Source organism: Limulus polyphemus, unplaced genomic scaffold (assembly GCF_000517525.1).
Source record: "Limulus polyphemus unplaced genomic scaffold, Limulus_polyphemus-2.1.2 Scaffold1759, whole genome shotgun sequence".
In the NCBI taxonomy this organism is placed as follows: Eukaryota; Metazoa; Arthropoda; class Merostomata; order Xiphosura; family Limulidae; genus Limulus; species Limulus polyphemus.
The window spans coordinates 48051-69132 of record NW_013667369.1 but is presented as its reverse complement, the minus strand read 5'-3'; the positions used below and the strand labels follow the sequence as shown (position 1 = coordinate 69132).

The window sequence follows — 21082 nt, the reverse complement described above, 5'->3', positions numbered from 1 at the left end:
GTGGAGAGAAGTCTTATCTCCTACCCTAGTGTTCTAAGTTTTGATAAGAAAGGACCATGTCTCTGCTCGTACCGTATATCCCGCCTTGGCCGTATAGCAGTATTTCATTCCTTCCTTATGTTGTCAGCCAAAATGTTTTTGTTTATTGAGAACCTTCTTTCTGTTGGAACAAGATCATCATTTTGATGACTTTCCAGAGTTCCTTGAATGACTTTTCTTTGCCCCATAATTCCACAATAAAAGTTTACATTTTCCTATAGTGAAAATGTATTTCCAAAAATACTTACCTGTTATTCTTTCATATTCACTTTTTTCAAGAATTGCAAGATTATCAGACCTGAACACTGGCGGGATAGTTTGAGAGGAGGAAAATGTAAACTTCCAAAACACACTTACCTCCCCTCACACTTTGACTAGAATCCCACACTGACCAGGTGGATGGGCCAGTGAGGGCAAGATCCACAAAGAAAGTGTCTGTGTAGAAAAACAGGTGTGCAATATTGAGATATAATAAAGCACACTATTGGGGGTCACGCTACTTATGGAACAGGTATGCTCTTCGCCCATATAATGTGAAATCTAAACATGAGTGGTGAAGGCCAACCGGCTACTGAGCCAACACTGTTCATTATTATGAAATTCATCAAAGCCACAACCACACAGATGAGGTTCCATGTCTCATCGTTGGAATTATAGGGCTGTGGACTCAAAGCTAGATCCAAGGTGTAGTGGATAGGGAATGGGGACACCAATATGATATAATTGTATAATACAAATATGATAACGATATGAACGGAACCCAACCTGAAAGTTAAAGGATGTTGTATGTCGAGCCACCAGAATTACGAAAAGAAGACAAACAACACCAAAGTGGACCAACCCTCACTCCAACCTGAAGGAATACAAAATGCAACAAGACGAACACGGAATTATGGGCCCAGCCATTCAACCTGAAAGTTACAGAATGTTGCATGTGAGTCACCGGAATTACAAAGGAAAGGCAAGCCATATCCAACAGGACAAGTCTTCCCCCCAACCAGAAGAAGCTCAGAATGTAATAAACCAAACTTGGAATTATGTAGGCAATTCATACCTCACTCAACCTGAAGAAACAGATCATCTGGCCTGGGATTATGAACCAAGATCCTAACTCTTCAACCTGGGAGGCAAGGTAACACCTGTTGCCCCTGAAATTACAAGGATGATGTGGAACAAACGAAGTTCAACCAATGGCTCATGGATGTGATACTCCACATGTGGAATTAGATGGAGTCAAGGACCCTCTTCCATGAACACGGAAATTAAGAGAATGACCAAAAAGGGTCATGCTCACACAACTGAATAGCAAAGTGTTATCTCTGAACCAGAATTACGAAAAGGCTCCTGCGTTGGCTGGACCTGCTCCCCAACCAACATCTGGGAAAACCATCCAGGGTTAAGGGTGGGAGGGTAACCAGTTTTGCCTTCTTCTCCTTGAGTGGAATAAAGAGTACAGACATCACTCAGGAGGAATATACCTCTGTCTACAACTCCAGCAACTTGAAACTGAGTGATAAGAATTCCCTTGCTCCTAGAAGAGAAGAGGGGGTGGGGGGCTCTCATTGGGGAGTCCTGAGGAACAATGCTCTGGAAACAGTACAATAGGTGAACCACATTACCTATTTTGAAAAGCAAACCAACTCTGATTTGTTCAATCCAGGGGTTACCATGGATGGGCAAAGTCCTCTTATGCTTTACTCATGATAGTCTATGAGTGGTGGTCATGTATTGTAAGTGATATTGGATATAGAACAATTGTTCACCACTCAGAAAGTGCCAAGGTGGTCTCATGGAATACCTCATCTCAACAGAGCTCATTGCTACCACAAATTTAGTTATTAGTCAACTGGTGGCTAGTGCAGATTTGTAAAAGTATACCTAACCAGGCATCACCATTGAGTGGGATACAAATGAGAATGAAAAGAAGGTTCCTGAAAACAAAATAAATTAAATTACTTATATCTGTCATAATCAATCTGGGGTGTGTAGAATAGCCACAGGGGGTAGCCAAAGCTCATCTGAGGAGGAGACAGTCTAAATCATGTAAATATAAAGGTGTGGTCCACATACTAGCCTGTACAATTTCCTCCAGCAAGCAATGCAACCAAGCTGTTAGGGACATCGATATATATGTCAAACTGGACGAGATGAGACCTGACACCTCTGCTCTTCCAATTAAATACTAGAGTAAACTATTTGAACCAACTGATGAATTCAACTAGTCAAAATGACAGGGAATGAGTTGTGAGAAACTGAAGGACCCTAATAGATATAGAATCTGTGACATGATCCCTGAAATGCTTAAGTGTACACCACATAACATTGGAGAGACAGAACAGGGCAGCATAAAAATGATCTGGGACCCAGAAGGTCATATAAATTGGAAAAGAACGAAAGATGAATAGGAGAGAAAGCCTTATCTCCTTCCCTAGTTGTTGCAATTTTGGATAGAAAGGACCATGTCTGGATACAACAAAACATAGTTGGAATGGTAGAGTGTCCTGTGAATATGGAGTGCAAACACAACTGAACTTCAACCCTGCTAGCCAATAACAGAAGAAAACATGTTTTAAGTGGAATATGATATAGTGAGAATGACCCCCAAAGGTTTAAAAGGTGGACGTAATAATGCATGGAGAATCAATGGTTATATCCCAGTTAGGAACCTGGGATGGGCAATGAGGATGGATAACCTGAAATGATTTGAAAAGTAATGACAAAACTGGGGAATCAAAAAGTTTGTATAGAAAAACGAAAAGAAGATGATAAGGCAGCCTTATACAGGGCAACAGATGAAGGCTGAAGTCATCAAACCTTTGTCAAAAAAACATTTCAAAAATTGAGACATGAAGGGTTACACCCAAGTCTGAGAGACCACTGATGATAAGTAAATCATTTCCTTTGATAAGCTTCCAAAGAAGAATGTTGAATGGAATGAGTTAATAATGATGCCACTCAAGATGTCAATTCTTGATGTTGTGTGATGGACTGCATAAAAGCCAGGCACGAAGTTGAATAATGCCAAATGGTAGATGAAAAAGTGTGACCAAGGATGAAGTAAGAGAGATGGCCAGAGAGGATGGGGAAGAGGTTAACACTCCTGAAGCTACTGGAGGAGTGGACACCAGGGCCGAACTAGCCAATATGGTACCACCAGAAGAACTTGACAGAACATGGAGTGAATCATTGCCAGAACTGTGGTTGGAAGATGAATTGAAGGGAATGTATAAAGATAAAGATCTGTCCAATCCAGGCTGAGAACTTCTACTTGCAAAACTAGAGGGTGAGGTGTTGGAGACAAGAAGGACTGGAGCTGAGCATTCTAATTTGTGGCAAAAGCCTCAATCTGTAGTGTCCCAAGACAAGAGTAGATCCAACAAAAAACTTGAAGGCCCACAGGCTCACAACGTTCTCACATGTATGGCCTTCCCAAAATGCACAAAAAGGATGTACCACTCCACCCGATTTTGTCAATGATTGGCTCTACACAACATGAATTAGCGAAGTTGCTTTCGGAAATTTCAGAACAGGTTTTAACATACTTTTCAGAAAACTGTATTCAAGACTCCTTTTCTTTTGCTACAACCATACAGAACCTTAACCTTGACCCTAAACAATCGTTTTTGTGCCCCTTCGTGTGCCCCTGTGTGCCTGTTTACTAAAGTACCTCTGGAAGAAACCATTAAAATTTGTGCAGATACTTTGTATGGTGGAGAAGTTCAGTGCACTCCAATACCTAAGGACCTGTTTATTGAACTAATGAATACTGTGACACGTTCGGTGGAATTCAGCTTTAATGATATCATGTATCAACAGATTGATGGAGTCGCCATGGGTTCTCCTCTTGGACCTGCCTTAGCCAATATTTTTGTTGGTTTCCATGAAAAAGAACTATTCAACAAAGTTACCAGACCTGCTATTTACTTCCGCTATGTAGACAACACATTTACCATTTTTAAAACTGAACACGAATGTGAGAGTTTCTTACAAGACCTAAACTCGTTGCACTCGGCTCTCAAATTTACTTTCGAAAAGAAACAATATAACTCTTTACCGTTCCTAGATGTCTTAGTTGTAAAAGATGATTTTCGTTTTCTCACCAGTATATACAGAAAACCTACATTTACAGGGCAATACACACGATGGGATTCTTTCAGTCCAAAAATTGGCAAAACGAACCTTATTACTACTTTAGTCCATCTGTTCAAAATCTAAACTAGATTTCAAATTGAAGACAATTAAAATTCTTTTACTAGAAAATGGGTATCCAGAAAACATTATCAATCAAATTACTTCAAGGAAAATTGCGAGCTTCTTAACTGCCCCAAAATTTGGTCCCAACAAGTGTCCTGTTTACCTAAAACTACCATGAATTGGTAACACTTCAACAAAATTTGAAAAACAATTGAAAGCGGCCATTACTAAATGCTTTCCTGCAGTGAACCCCTACTGTGCTTATTCCACACATAAGCTGTTGCCTGCAACATACAGAGATGTGATGCCTACCACACAGAAAAGTATGGTTATTTATGAATTCTCGTGCCACTGCAAATGTCGGTATATAGGTCGCACTTCACAAAGACTATAGGATAGAATTAAACAACATGTACCCACATCCATAAGAAATAAGAGTGTGAAAGAAAAGAATCTACAATGTTGCTCCTGTAAAACAAAAGTTCTACCACCAAAATGTTAATCAGCAATTGGCCAGAATTTACTAGTGAACCCGACTTGTGCTGACAACTACACAGATAGCAGGTTTAAAATTACTGCAAATGGACTGTCAACCTTTCATCTCTATATTTTGGAAGCCACCTTGATTAAAACACATAAACCTGTCCTTTGCTGCCAAAAAGAATTCCTATACAATCTACACATCCTTCAGTAGGTCTGTGACATTTCCTGACTGGCTTAAGGACATGCCAATCAGTGATTGCCTTACCTGCTTATGTTGATCTGACTCATTCTATAAGCTGTACAATTTCCTAGGGATCATTTTCCAGATGGCTCTGCTATGATTAGTGTCTGGCAAAAAGCTTCAGCAGATATTTCCTTTGCAACATCTCAACCAACAATTGGTCATAGCTCATTGAACTGTTAAAAGTTCTAAGAGATTGATGTGAAGAGAAGCTTCTTCTACAGACCAAAGTTCCTTGAATTTCATATTGTCTATAAGCACCCCGGCCATGAAGAGAAGCAAAAGTGAAGAGATGTATTTCTGGTCATGGAGGTGGTAAAGAGTCACCTACAGTTGGGTTGTTCCTGTTCAACCACCAGTTGATATCCAACACACTGGAGTCCGACAGGCTCACTGGACAATGCAGCGCATCTGTGCAAATGTTCCACTAGTTCCAATGAAGGGCCCTCATGTGGGCCTGACCTAAAGAAATGAGTGATTCCATGGATGCCCACATCCTCAAACAAGATAGAACTGTGCATGCTGGTGGAGAAGAAGGTTGAACACAGCTGAGTGTGGAATTGAAAATACCCCTAAATGTATGAGGTACTGTGTGGGAGTAAGAATAGACTACTCATTTTTGATAAGACACCCAGCTCTCGCAGCTTCTGATACCAGTGTAGTTCTGCCAAATGGCAGGAAGGGGTGAGTAGATGGCAGTCATCCATGTAATGGTGAGTATGAATGCTGAGGGAATGAAGATGATGTGAAAAAGTTCTGACTAACTGGCAAAATAACATATAGAGCAGAAGCGAGGCTGACTGGTAGAGCACAAAACTGAAAAACCTGATTAATGTGCAATTAGAGATAACATCTTGAAGACTCGGTGCTCAGGATATGAAGGAGGTATCTGCAACATCAAATTTTGTCATCTCTAGTCCAGGTGAAAAGAACCATGGAATGGAAAGAAAGGTCGATGATTGGTTGTCAATTGTCCTGTCTTTTTCAGTACTACAAAGAGCCGAGGATAAAAGTCTTCAAGAAAGGAGCTAACAAGCTTTGTGGCCTCTGTGCAGAAGATTCTGGATGGCTTGTACTTGATGTTTGGATGTAAGAGGGTCTTTGGGAAGTGGAAATCCAATCAGTATGAGAGACAGAGGAGGAGATGTGGACTGAAGGCCCAATCCCCTCCTGAGAAGTTGAATTATCCACTGATCTGTGGTGAATGTCTCCCATACAGACATGAACCCACTGAGACAAGACCCCATTAGGTAGTTGCCAATGCCAAAATCTGTGCTCAACGGTGGAGATGGATCCTCGCTGGTAAGGTCAAAATTATCCTTGTATTCCAATGGATCGTGACATCAAAGCAAGAGGTCTAGAAACATAATGAGAGATGCAGTAACCCATCCTGTAGAAGAACTTTGGCGAGAAGCCAGTTTAGAAAATGAAGAATGGAGATGGGCCGCATCTACTCGAGATTCCATGGATTCTGGGATTTCTTCAAAATAGACTGAGAAAGGAGCTTCTCAAAGATCCCTAAGGGCCAATGCAGGATGGCAACCTCCATCCAGTAAGGCAACTCTCTCCAAGAGATATCAGAAACAAACCAACCAAAGTGGAAGTCAATAAACGGTTAAGATCCTCCAAAATTTGACAAGAGAATCTATGATAGGCCTCAGGCAACAGTTGCAAGGATGATAAAAAAAAAGGAAAACTGTTGTAAGTGACAGACCAATTCTGGAAAACTGAGATTGTGTAAGATGAACAGTGGCTTCTTGTCTAGAGCACCAAATACGAAGTAGAAGGTCTAACCTCTGAGAGTCCAAATAAGGGTTCATCAGGCAGTGGAAAGCCAAGGCATGCTGATCCAATGTCTGGCAAAGGTGGAAGGACCAGGTAATGAGACGAACTAGTTTCTCCAAATACAGAAGGTGAAGATTCATGAGCTACAGGATAAATACTCAAAACAATATAAACATGGCATATTAGTTGTAAGAAAGAGTGCAAGAGGCGGGATGTCCATCTGAGGTTCATGTGCAGCTGTCTGAGCAAAGAAAGGTGCTGAAAAATAGTCTAAATTCTCACTACTCCACTCTTTATTTCCCACAAACTCAGCTTCAGAGCCAATAGGAGGAGAAAGATCAGATCTACCCCTCTATGTATGAAGAAGTGTATGTCCTCTGTGGAAGGAGACCCCCCAAATGCCTGGTAAACATTAGAATTGTGAGGTGGTAGAGAAGGAACATCAGGTGGCTCTGTGTTAAAACATGTATGCGAGTATTAACAATTGAAAAAAGTCTCCAAAATTGTTTTTCAATTGTCTCATAAAATCAAGAAAATTCATATATTCATGCCCCAAGAAAAAGATCTAAAATAATTCAAAAGAAAATGATGTAAATGTAGTAATAGTGCTGAAGAGAAACCTGTAGTAAACACATAAGACCATCTTCGGAATTTTTGCCATCAAGAAGATGTGAATAAGAAAGAATAATGGGGAGCTTATATATGGATTGGGTATAGACAGAGTATTGACATAGGTGGAGAGAGTCATATGATTAAAACCACTAAGGGCAATATAGTGGGGTATGAAAACTGGAGCAAACAAGGTAGAATTCATACCACTGCTTAGATGGGCAAAGAAGAGAACCTTTCATCAGGATAAAGCTAAAGTGTGAAAAGATGTAATGGGTTTAGGAAATCTTCAAGTCTGTCTTTTCTGAGCTCATAGTTTCTGAACAATAGTCTTGAACTCCTCTTAGCCACAGTTTAAACTGGTGGAGTACATCATCACACTTGCCTCCTGAGAACCATTTGCGCTAAAAAAGATTTTGCAAAACCAGTTCAAATTTTACAATTGCTTTCTATGGGTGTTTAATAGGTTAAATCATTCATTCCTCTTACAATAGAATATTTCATGGGGTATCTCTCTAGCAGTTTCTTATGTAAATTTTGTAGGAAAACTATGCATTATTTCTGAAACTTTAATATTTGCTGTTAGCTAGCTTGATTAATTTCTCTGTGTGGCCACTTAGTTGTTTAGCTGCACATTCAACTTCTAATTTTTTGAGACAGAATATTGTCTTTGTTTCATGCATCTACTTTTGGAAGCTGGGTCACATTCCTAACAAAATCTAGCACAAACTTTATAAACTCTGAAAGAACTGTTTACAGAATACTCTGAAACTCTGCAGCTAAAAGTGGCATCATTGGCTTGTCTGTTTGGAATGTTTGTAAGAAGGGTAGTAAGACTTTGGCATCTGACACAAAGAAATTCAATTTGTTGGCACCAAAGCAAGGTTTGCAAATGATTGGTTGACATGTTGGCTGCTTACTCTTGGGCAATTTCTGGGTTTGTTTCACATGGTTTTTGATATTTGGCCAAACTCGGATGATCCTTTCGGCTACAGACACATCCTCTAACCACCTAGAGCTACACAATTTCAGAGAAAATTCTGCATTCAGCAACTCTAGTATGATCGAGATGCCCTCTTTTTTTAATATATAAGCCTGGCGAGAAAAACCAGCGTGATTTGAAAAGATAGATAATTGAGTCAAGCGAACAGTAGGTACTGTAAATAAAGTGTGTGAATCACTGTGATTTATAGTGTGTTTTATAAAAGTTGTTAAGTGTATTACAAAGTTTGTACCGAGAAAGAATAAACTAGTTTTAATCAAGAAAGGACTTGTATCACTGAAGTTTCTCAGAAAGAATTTCTACAGAAAATTAACAAACAAGCAGATACGCAACAGTACTCTTGAAAATTTTTAAGTTTATGTATATGCCCAGCATTGCAATGGATTGAACACGACTCAGTAACAAAACAATAGTTCTTTAGAACAGCAATTTTCCACATGATATTCACAAATACTGAAAGATCTTGATGCAAAACTTCCTTTAATGACATGGTGGGATGAGGATGAAAAAATAAACTTTGGGGTGAATAAGAAGATTTCAAAACTGTGAATCACTTAGGGTCATAAACAAGGGTTTTAAGTTTTTCTGCTTTTTAATATTTTGTTTGTTGGGCAAGTGAAGAATATAACGTTTCATAAGATAACACAAGATTTCTCTGCTAAACTTGTACAAAAATAAAGAATACTCATACTTCCAGAACTATTTGAAAAGAGAGAGCTGTTAAAAAAAGACTAAAAAGTACATAAATACTTATAGAAGTAACCTAAAATACCATAGATCTGGATTTACTTAGATAACTTAAACCAACTAAGAAAGTTTGTCCGATATTATAATATCATTATCAAACCATTGTGTTAGCTTGTTTCATATTTAAGCACAATGCTACACAATGGAATATCTGCAAGTTGTTCACCATGGGTATCAAACTTCATTTTAATAATATAAACCTTCAAGCTTACTACTGAGCCACTTGTGGTCCAAACCACTGTTAAAAGTATATTAATTTGTGCATGTATTTATGTATCTTGATATTGTTTTTACAATTTGCTTATATATAACTTTTAGTCAATTACAATGCTTATAGTTGGTATTACAGCACCTACAAAATAATTTTTTAATCATCTTCTGCAGTCAAGATTATGTACCTTGAGCACTGAAATCTTACTTGTAGTTATAAGTTGTAAACAGATTGTTGTAAATAATTTTTTTTCTGTGTATGTAAAATATATTGGTGTTTAAAGTGTGCAGTTTGCCATGAGGAGGAATGTCTAAGAGCAGGTGATGGTTGAAAGAACATGATAGTATACAAGCCAACTTTTGGAAAGTTAGGTTTCCAACAGGTTATGCTTTTGTTGTTGATGTGTGTCTATCCAATAGGTACTGTTTGTTCCAAGAGGATGATAAACATTATTTGTTCTCAATTTTTAAAACTAAGGACTAGAGTAGACTATAAATTATTAAACTCACCATACACAGGAGTTTTTCCAGGTAAAACAACAACAACAAGTTGGAGTCCTTGAAATGAGGACTTGAGGTAACGAAACATTGGCTCCACCTGGTCAGGACCCGTGGCATACTTACAAAAACATGGCTGTCCATTAATTGGCATTCCTGCATCATTACTTATTTTCTGAAGCTGTTCGATGAAATTTCTAGCAATCAAATGAATCAGAGAATAATACATTTAAAAACAACCACAAATCACTTAGTTTAGACAACTGAAAAAGTCACAAAATTCCCACTTCCTGTGATTTTATTCTATGAAAATGAAACATTTCTTTCACAATATTGTTTCATATGTTTGGTATGTTGACAGTTATTTAAAATTTGAGAAACTGGTAACTATGGTCTTACACCTACTCAAACTTTTTTATAATGTACAAGATCTATGCAAAATATAAATAATATATAGTTGTGAGCCATTTTTACAATTTAACCAGTTTAGAAAAAGTGAGGAACTCTACAGCTTAGTCACTGTGATTTTGCAATCATTCTAAGTGTAAGAGAACTGTATTTTACACAGAAAATTATACTGCAATATTAGCTGAAATGAATGACAACTGTTATGTGAGAAATATATTTGCTTAAAATGCTATATTCAAATAATCATTTATCATATTATTATGACAGTGCACACAGTATAACTAACAACAATAAATAATTAGTAGCAGAAAAACTTACATAGATAGCAATTAAATTTTCCTTTTGTTTAGTGGAACAAAATATTGAATTTTTCATAATTTTAATAAAAAGTAAAGATATACTGCATGTGGGTCATGTAATTTCATAGAATATGAAATATAAGGCAAGTGCAAAATGTAGCACAGGCTGAAAATGCTTGATCTGAACTTTAAAACTTCTTTTAAATGCCCATTCTCTTCCTTTCCAGTCTGAATATTAAAGTTTCATTTATCATATACAATGTTTTTATTTCTCAAAAGAAAAAAGAATCTACCAGAAAACACCATATAACAACGTATTGTATACCCTCAGCAAGCTTTGGTTAGCTGATCACACACAGTTAACATTTATAATGGTGAAAGAGTATCCACACACAAACCATCTAAGTATATTTAATTGTAGGACACAAGAAAGTGAAAAAAAATCATCTTATACAAACATTTTAAAAGACTAAAGGGATATAGACTAATTGCAATGTCAATGTAAGGGTAGAACTAATAAAAAAGGTAACTGCTAAAAAACTTGTGTGACACCCAGAAGACAGTGGTATGACTAAAAGAGATTAACTACCTCAACTGTCTATGCAGTCAAACACAGCATTATGCTCTTTGGCTGCTTCACCTTAGAAATACTTGCAATTAAGTGGATACTGGCATTTTGAGAATGAAACTAAAAGCTTTGGGAGTTTTGTATATTATGATAAATATTGGCTATGGTAGACAACAGGTACTGTTGGTTAAAATTTGGCAAATGGAGATCACCACTAAGTCCCATCTTCTTCAACATATACACATCTGATTTAGTCAGTGAAGTTGAAGACCCTGGAGTGACACCACAGCACATAACTTTTGAAATCATCTCACACACACCAATGAAAGCAGTGGAGGGCCTGTAAGAAACAAGCAAAAGCCTTTTGGATGTGACTACCAGATCTCACATAGATACCTCTATTTTCATGCTGACAGATGAGTTCCGCACATAAGTTATCACTTTTTTGGGTATTGTGATGGGCTGCAGATTGAGAATGTCTCCACATGGTCATCTAAGAGAGAAGTCTTACCCTTCTCAAATACACTGCAACCCAGAAAGCGCAGCAAAGGAGCCTCATGAATCTGAGGAGAGCAACAGCCATGACCAGAATGGAGTGTTGAATCAACTTATTTACATCAGTTGCAAAGTCAGCAATGATCAAGATAAAGAAGTTGCAAAATGAAATCATGAAAATAGCAAAAGGAAAAATCAAACTAACAACCTATGCTTTTCTTATGGCTTGGTTTAAACAGCATACTGCAAGACAAAGAATTCTAGCCAACCAAGTATTTATTGAGACTGAAATTGGTCAAGTCATGGTCCAGTAAGCAGCAGCAGCAGAAAAAAACATGTAGAGGAGATATGTCCACTGGAAAACATCAAGCATACTGAGTGGTTCAAGGCAGATGGTATTAAGTTAAACACAATGACAACTGGCAACAGGATGTGGAGGGAAAGTTTAGAGAAGGTCAACACAGTCAAGATCGTGGAATGGATATATGAGCATAGACCAACATTTATCATAGCAATGAATGGCACACTCAGAAAAGACATCACTACATAGGTAGCAGCTGTGTGGAGAGAAGGATATTTAGTGTTTCAATGGTCAGCAACAAAAACTGGGTAATCCAGTTCATTTACAGCAGAACTGAAGTATACATAAGGATACATTTGTCTAGTTGACAAATAAAAGTCAAGATCATGAGAGGATCATACTCCTGACAGAAGCCCTAAACCTCATCACAAGATTGGAGACAAGTTTTGCCCAAAGAATATGGGTAAAATGTTTAAGAGACCTAAGGTTCATCTGATAATGACTTTTATTCCTGCCCACAATGGCAGGTAAAGAGACCTGGCTGACCTGGTAAGATCTCCAAAAGATGACATCAACGAATAGCATGTAGATTTATGGTACAGAAAAAGACACAAGAGTGTCACATTAGTCATTTGAAAAACTCGAGGAAAGAGGGTGGAATATGAAAGTGGAGCAAGCATGAAAATATGCTACTTAAGTCAAATTGGACTGACTGTTATAAATACCCTTAGGATATTATTGGAGGGAGAAGAGCCTACGCCAGGATCATTGCTCCACCCCCCCCAAATCAATTATTAGTAAAAGTAATATTAAATAGTTTCATTAACATTGAGTACCAGGCTGTTAAACAAAAAGTGATACACAATAATTAAAAGTAATAAAGCATAAAGCTAAACTGGTTGCTGCTGACTGACCTCCCTGTGGCTGATGATAAAAAAATTAGGAATTTTGCAATGTTACTTGGACTGCACACTGATAAATGTGCTGCAATGAGATTTCATTATTGGAGGGAGTAGAGCTTCTTTAGCCAATGCTAAATTCCTCTAGTGTGTAAACAAATACATAATAAATAATTTCACTGACTCATCAGTTATTTGCAAATATGAAACATGCAATTGGTCACAGACAACATCTGACTAAAATAGCTGTTTAACAATCCCAAATTTCACTGAGCAGGACAGTTTGTTGCACATACTGATGTAAAACTAACAAAAATAAAACTGTTAGTACACAGAAATTGTTAAAACCTATCACAAAATCACAGTAGAAGTGTTACAAAAAACTGTCAATTTTTATGTGTTTGTTGATGTAAATCAAACCTGACATAAGCTGCCTTTTCTAAAACAAAATATAATAGTTAAATGCATTGGTGAAAAAGATATACAAATTAAAGAACAGGTTAAACAGTTGCCAAGTTCTTTTATATTTTTAAGAGGATGACGTTTTGAGCTCACACTCTTCATTAGATCTTACAGCTCATAACCCATGCGCTGCCTACAGGATATAGCTTCCAATGACATGGTACAACACCAACAGAAATTCTAACAAATTTTCAATGAACAGAAATCTTTAAACATTTAGAGAAGAAATCATGAAGCCAACTGTAACTATCATAATTTCCTTAGAACCTTAAGAGATAAAAAAATGGCAACACTACAATAATGAACAGAAATCTTTAAACATTTAGAGAAGAAATCATGAAGCAAACTGTACCTATCATAATTTCCTTAGATCCTTAAGAGATAAAAAAATGGCAACACTACAATAAAATAATAGCCTTAAAATCATATATAAGCCCATCCCAAATACAACACTTTAAAACAATGCTGTCAATGTGGATTTTCATTGTGATTCTTCATAATTTTCCCTTTCCACAACTTTTGAAGACCCTTTTGTTGTGACTCATTTGTCACATTTCATCTTTTCCCATAAAAGGAATATTATTTGAAAGATAATATAGCTAATACTCTTGTTCCTTGTAGGCAAAACCTCTACAAAATCTATTTGATATGCCAAAAAATTTAATAAACCATTGAAAAAAAAAGAAAGAAGTGTTATGTGATACTTTTTTCATTATATTCTTCAGTAAATAAAGATTTCTTTAAATTTAACTAATCTTGCCTTGCACAGTGAACAATCTCCTGAGGTAATATGACAATTTATATTTTTTTCTCTTTTTAAATTACATTTTGAATGTTTTACTGATAAAACATATGGTGATGAAGACAGATTTCTTGATATATTGGTTTGTAACATACAATTTATTAATCTGTTGCTATGTTACTTTAAAATACTGTATCTCATAATCAATATCTTTTAGAAATCTTTAGCAAAGAAAATACAGTTTCCAAAAACTCCACATGCAAAGATTGAACTAATTATCAAATGTCCCATTTTGCCAAGGACAGTTCCACCATCACAACATTTTCTTTACAAAGAGCCAAATGTCAAATTTTCACATATATTTGTATTAGAAAATTGATATTAATATTTTTGTTTAACATAAAAGATATAGCTACCTTAGATTTGGCCTAACAAATGAATTCTTAACTTTTCATTCTTGAATCTACATGATTTATTTATTGTAAGGTAAACATATTATTTTTGGTGTAATGTTAAATCAGCATAATAAAGTTTGATTATTTAAAAAAACATATACTATTACACAGCAAAAGATCTCTACAAACTTTAAAGCATAAGATACTTCCACGACTAGAACAGTAGCATAAAAAGCAGGTGTGATTACAATGACAATTTTGAGTACTAGGCTTTAGCTAAACTTGTAGAGAACCTTCAATAATATACTTACTGTATACTTCACACAGTCATAATGTTTTATATCTGATTCAAGTTCTTACAGACTTTCAGGCAAAACTAAGTTGAATGTAACTGTGTGTGTCATAATATGATACAGAAAATCCATGATGATAATTTTAAGTCACTGTTGACACAATAAAATAAGAGTGTACATTATTAATTTAAAAATTAATTTCGGGCTTGTAATATAATAACCTTATATTATTTCTGTGTGATATAAATTACTGGTTTGCATACATCAACTTTTATTGCCTGATGATACCTCTTAACACATGCAAGCAATGGTGATACTTTTTCCTTTGAATCCTGCTCCATCTGTTTTAATAAACTGATATTTCAATGTAAAGAGAACTTTTGTTTATCAAGTAAAACACCAAGTATTAAAACTCAATGTTCATGACACTGGATCTATGAAGCGCACTATGTATGCAATAGGGATGTGTTGTAAGGCTTTATAATCCTTTACTGAAATTAATTTTACCAATTCTTATAATTCACCTTTGATATACAATTAAAATGCATCGTTAGTCATAAATCATGATTTCTGCTATATAATTCTGTTAAGAGGTGAAATTATTACATTGAATTGACTGTTATAAAAAGTCAAGTCTTGAATTACATACATAAATTACTCACCATCTAACATCGTGCAATGAATATTAACCATTATCACATATACAATAAAATTAAGATATCACATAAAAAAGTATATTTCTCACAAGAATTCTCATATATATATACAAAAACAAAATGACATTTTGTCATAAATATGAGATAGATATTTAATAATAAAAAAATAAAGAAATAACAAAAACAAAATAAATCTTGAAAATCCCAAGCCAATTGCATGGTTAATGTAAAATATCTGTTCATCTTCCACTTGTATAGATTAAGAAATAAATAATTTTTTTAGCATGTAAAATTCCCACAGTGAATCATCTTTGGTAAAAATTTAAAAAATGATTACTTTTATATTTACTGGCAACTGAGCCAATCATTTACAAAAACAACATGATTCTACAAAATATATTTATGTAATTTAAACTTACTTAGGTCATTTTACAACTAAATGGTCAACACTGATTAGTTCAAAATATTATATTATTACAGTGAAAGTTTCTTCTTTAATATGAAAATTACTGAAAATTTGGTTTCAATGTCACACAACTTTGAAAAAGTTAATTGTAAGTTTACTGTAAAAATGAAACATTACTGTAGGTATTGTGGAAAAATTAAAACATTGTTGTTACTTGTTTCTAGTTTCATTCCCCCAATGGTTTTCACACATGTGACTATCAAAATTTTATTTTACAAAATAAATTGATGCTATTCTAATTTTTATTTACCTTGACTTTATGATTAGGCTACTTGAAAAACTCCAGAAAACAAGCTTTTTACTTTGGCTAAGTACATGTTTACTTAATAAATAAAATCAATTATGATTATTCTTTCCTCTGGTTGGTTACAAAGTGTTTGAGTAACTGTGTTGTTACAGTTACATCATTTAAGGCTCCGACTTTGTAAAAACATGTAAAACAGGAGTGAATTGTCTGGAATAATACCTCTGGAAAAGTATATATTGTATTATTGGAACAGGCAACTGATAAGTGAATAAATACTTTGCTGTCTCTACTTGTTAAACAATGTAGTTCATAAACAAAGATTAAAAAAAAAAAGTTAATTCTAAATTACTGAGCTTGTATTCTGCAGACCCATTTTCCTCATATTTGTTTACCACTTAGTAGAATATTTTTGAGACACAGATTTTAGAGTCTATTTTATATGTTAATTCTAATCATATTTCAACAATTCAAACTCAAAAATATTTTGGAATTGATATTTTCTAATTTTCCAAGATTTATTTAGGGTAATTTACAAAGAAAAAGTTCATATTTTCATTTCTGCACAGCAGCAAAGACTTGCTTGTAAACAAAACAACCCACTTGTTGATTTTTATAAACTCTGTCTGCCAATCCAAAAGAATACCTTTACTTTTCTAAGAATCTATTACTCCTCAGGAATATATTGTCCATTTCCTGATTTTCAAATACTTCCCTTAGTTTTTGTACAGGCCTTTGATGAAACTTATAGTGCTGCATCTAGTGATTTGATAATTTACTAACAAAACACAGTTCTTAAAATAGCTGTAAAGAACATTTAAATAAGATTGGATACAGCAAGAATTAGACTATCACGTGTTAGTATAGAAAGTAGATAGGTTTATGAGTTTTTTTACAATTACTGTAAATGTTTTGTTATTTTCAGTTTATTTTGTTTGGTATTTGGAGAATTGTGTAAAATATTTGTTTGTTAAATTACATCTGTTTGAAAGGTATAGAAATTTTCTGGAGAGGTGGAGAGTTGTAGGAGACATACTAATCCATGATTCCTGCAGATGTCAACTGACCAAACGAAAACCTTTCAAGACCAGTCCTTAGAAAATTTAAAGATCTATTTTTGCAACAAACTGATAAAAACATAACAAATATATTAACAATAACAAATTATTCAGATATCCTCTGTAAGTTATTTATACAACTTTTAATGCATTTACTATGAATATCAATGTGTTTCACAATGATGCATGTTGCTCATATGCTAACATGACACATTTTGTTACTCTTGTATATCTATACAGTTTGAACATTTTGTTTTGGTCTGGGATTGAGTTAAGACATTTTGAAACCTTCAGAACATATTCAAGATTTTTTAAGGCTTCGCAAAAACCATGCAAATGATTAATCAGATGTAATTAATTGATAAACCTATTGGTTAACTCCCTATGGACACAGGCTAGTGTATCTTATATGACCTTGTAACCACTATGAAATCATGAAGGTATGTATAATATAACTTTGTACGAACTTAATGCATCTTCCCAAGATTTAGCAAGCTTTTAGCAAAAATTACAAAACTTTTGTACTTAAAAAATTAAGATTTTTTTAATTAAGTATTTTTAATAAAGATTTGTTTGAAAATATATGGAGTCAGAGTGATGACTACCCTAAGTGTAAAGTGATTTTCAAGTTAAGATTAAAACTACTTTTCTTCATCTGAAAATTTCTTATTTGCATAACCTCTGAAACCTCTTAAATAAATATAAAACTTAAAAAAACAAACAAACTATATTTTATCTGTTACTTTCTCTACCGTAACTCTATATGGACTCAGTTAATTTGACTGACCTTATAACTACCATAAAAAATACAAAATAAATTACCTTTTTTCATTCTATAATAACTACAGATTGAAACATAAAACTACAATTGTTTATCCTAAATAACTTAAGGCTCATAACAGTATACATCTGTTTATACATTTTTGTTATTGTTTATTGCCATTTGAACCATGTCTAACTAACAATCTTACCACAGAAGTTGTAAATCACTTGGCAAACCTGTAGTTCAAGTTGCAACATTGAAAGACGTAATGCAAGAACTGCTCATGAGCATACCATACCTTGTGAAGAACTTTTATTACTATTGTTCATTATCTTACCTAATAAATTTCTATTTTTAACATTTTAGTTACTTTCATAAAAATATGTAAAGAATATAAATGAAAAACAAGAAATACAGTACTTACCTTTCACCTCTTCTTTTTTACTGTTGGTTGGCAATGAAATTTAAATCTACCTATTATAATGTTGGTGCTAGTACATTACATAATTTTTATTTACTTAAATACTGCACCTAAGAACACATAATAATAACAAACACAAAGAAAACAATGTCCTATAACTATTATAATTTAACTGGCTTTCTAACCAAAACAAGTGGGGCTTAAATTAATTCCCTTTGCTGTTCAATCTGAATGCTCTGAGATTAGTTTTCAAACTGAAGATGAAATTGACAGTACTCTGTACTGATAACAACAGAGCATTATATGTGATTCAACAGACTGAAACTCTGTAATATTATTGGTTATAAATGATAAAGTATAAAATGTCAGAGAGAATTGTTGGCAATTTGTGTAAGCAAAAAATGTGATGGGTGGGTGTGGGGAGTGGGTTTAATTTTCTATTTTACGACTGTAAACAAATAAGATTGAAGGCTATAAAAATTGAGTTTGTCTTAGTAATATTTATATCATAATAAGTAACTTATGTTAAATTATGTACTTCAGAAAAGGGTGGTAAATAAATTAGAGAAGGGGGGAGACTTAGAGAACAAATGCCACGATTTTCATACACGGGGAAATTGAGGATTTTTAAAAATATTTCCATATAAATTTAAGATCGTAAGACTTATATAATATTAAAACTTGATTAATTAACTACATTTGGATGTAAAGTTTATACTCTGATAATAAATTTTGAATGGAACTGCAAAAGGTCATGATATGCTGTAACATAAAATTAGATATATTAAACAAACCATTCAAATTAAATACAGTTTGAGGTCATGAGCTAGAGTTCTTAAGGTCATAAAATTTTTGATTATTTTATTTTCATTATCAAATATTGGAAGTTTCTAATTTTTAAGTTTTACTTAATTTTGACTAAAAATAATTTAACAATAAATAACACACACATATATATATATATATATATATATATATACATATTATATATAAAACAAGAAATTTAGCATCTATATCCGAGTTGAGGGCTTTTGTTTTGCACTCACATTTTATGATTTAATAGCTCTACTTTTCTCTCACTATGTTGGTTATCTAAGAAATAATTCATGTAGCTCTCAAATATACATTTCAGAACAAAAAATATATCAGACACTAGAACAGAATGTTTCAAAACTACTATAATTTATCTAGATTTTTAACTGAGCAATAGGTTACAAAAATTCTGTTACTGCTACGAGTAACAACTTTACTCAACATCAAGCTTTTCTTTCAGACTATTGTCTTTGATCACCAAAATTAAACAAACAAGCTTATAATTTGTGTATATTACAATGTGCTCTTTCTATTGACTATAAACATGTCCATCAGACAAGCAGATGTTATATACAATAATTGGCTTGAAATGCATTAAAAAATGAGAGGAGCTTCTCTAGTGGATTTGATAAATGTAATGACATCTCAGCAAATCATGAAGACAGTACGTTAGAATTTTATATTCTCACTTATCATTTTGTGTAGTTTTTGTTTCTAGTTGTTTGTAGGTGTCAGCAACTTATTTTTGATGTTAGACAATTCTGAAAGGGGAAATCATAGCTTAGGCATGTCATGTGACACAGAAGAGTTAAGGTTGACAATTTTTGCTTAAATAATTCCTTTTGAAATTAAGATATTAATATTTCAATAATATTAAAATTTGAATAATAAAATACATTTTGATGCCAAGTTTATTGACATACATTTATAATAAAGTTGTTTAATTAAATCTTGAATGTAATTGTAAAAGATGTTGATATGCACCCTTTGACTCTGTCACACATAGGGTTAAATCTTTCTATCCAAGGGTGCAGGAATTTAATTTAGTAAATTGGTCTCCATTTTAAAAACAATAAAGGCAGATTATTGGAGAATTAACCCTTTTGCAGTAGGTAGGTAAATGTGTGCATGTCACAATGTTTTACAGAGCTATAATGAAAATTTTATTAAACAACTATATTTTCAATGTATGTCATTAAACATATCATCAAAGTATAGTTTATAATTTAAATTTTTATATTATATATGTTTTAATTTCTTAATCCAAAAGGAAATATAAGAAAAAAATTGCTCATATTCATTTTTCTGATTCACGACACATGCAGTTATATTTGTGCAATTAACATAATATTATTCCTACAATTTCATGTCTATAGTGTCTAACCAATTAGAATATAAAATAAGAACTTTCCACCTTTTCTTTTGATGAGATATTAATATATTTAGCAAACCCACCACATTCGCCTTAGCTATCCTTCATTCTATTGAAGCTACTTTCTTAGTCACACCTACCTCTCTTCAAGTACATGTTTCTAACCAACAGAAAGGGCACATTTTGAGCTAAATGAATATGCTAGTTGTTTGTAAATTTTATGGCAGATGAAGGCATAGTTCCATATGAAACCCTTAAATGTACTGACTAAGTCATTGCTCCAAAGAAAAATGATATTTTATTTAACCTACATATACCTTACTTAGAAATCCAGGTAAATTATAGTAGTTTTGTAAGATTCTACTCTGGTAATAGATAATTTTCTCGTTTTCTAAAATGGATATTTGAAATACACAAAAATTCATTCATCTTTGCCTCTGTTTGAGAGAATCAACAAGGCTTTGCAAGTATGGCACACAGGTACAGTTTATTTTCATAATCTTGTAAGTACTAGAAAACTATTTTTATGCATGCTTTTATTTATTATATAAAGGTTCTCTTGAATTGTCAGATTTTGTTAGAGGAAGGATAGTTGGTCAAGCAGATGGTGGAATAAGT

General features: G+C 33.9%; 1 protein-coding gene across 1 annotated transcript in view; it reads right to left on the bottom strand.

Annotated features, from left to right (window-relative positions):
- Window positions 1-21082, bottom strand: part of LOC106464848 (protein argonaute-2-like) — a 105545-nt gene that overhangs the window by 48821 nt on the left and 35642 nt on the right. Inside the window, exon 7 of the mRNA XM_022392645.1 lies at window positions 9822-10006. Coding sequence (XP_022248353.1) covers window positions 9822-10006 — 185 coding nt within the window. The remainder of the gene's footprint in view (window positions 1-9821; window positions 10007-21082) is intronic.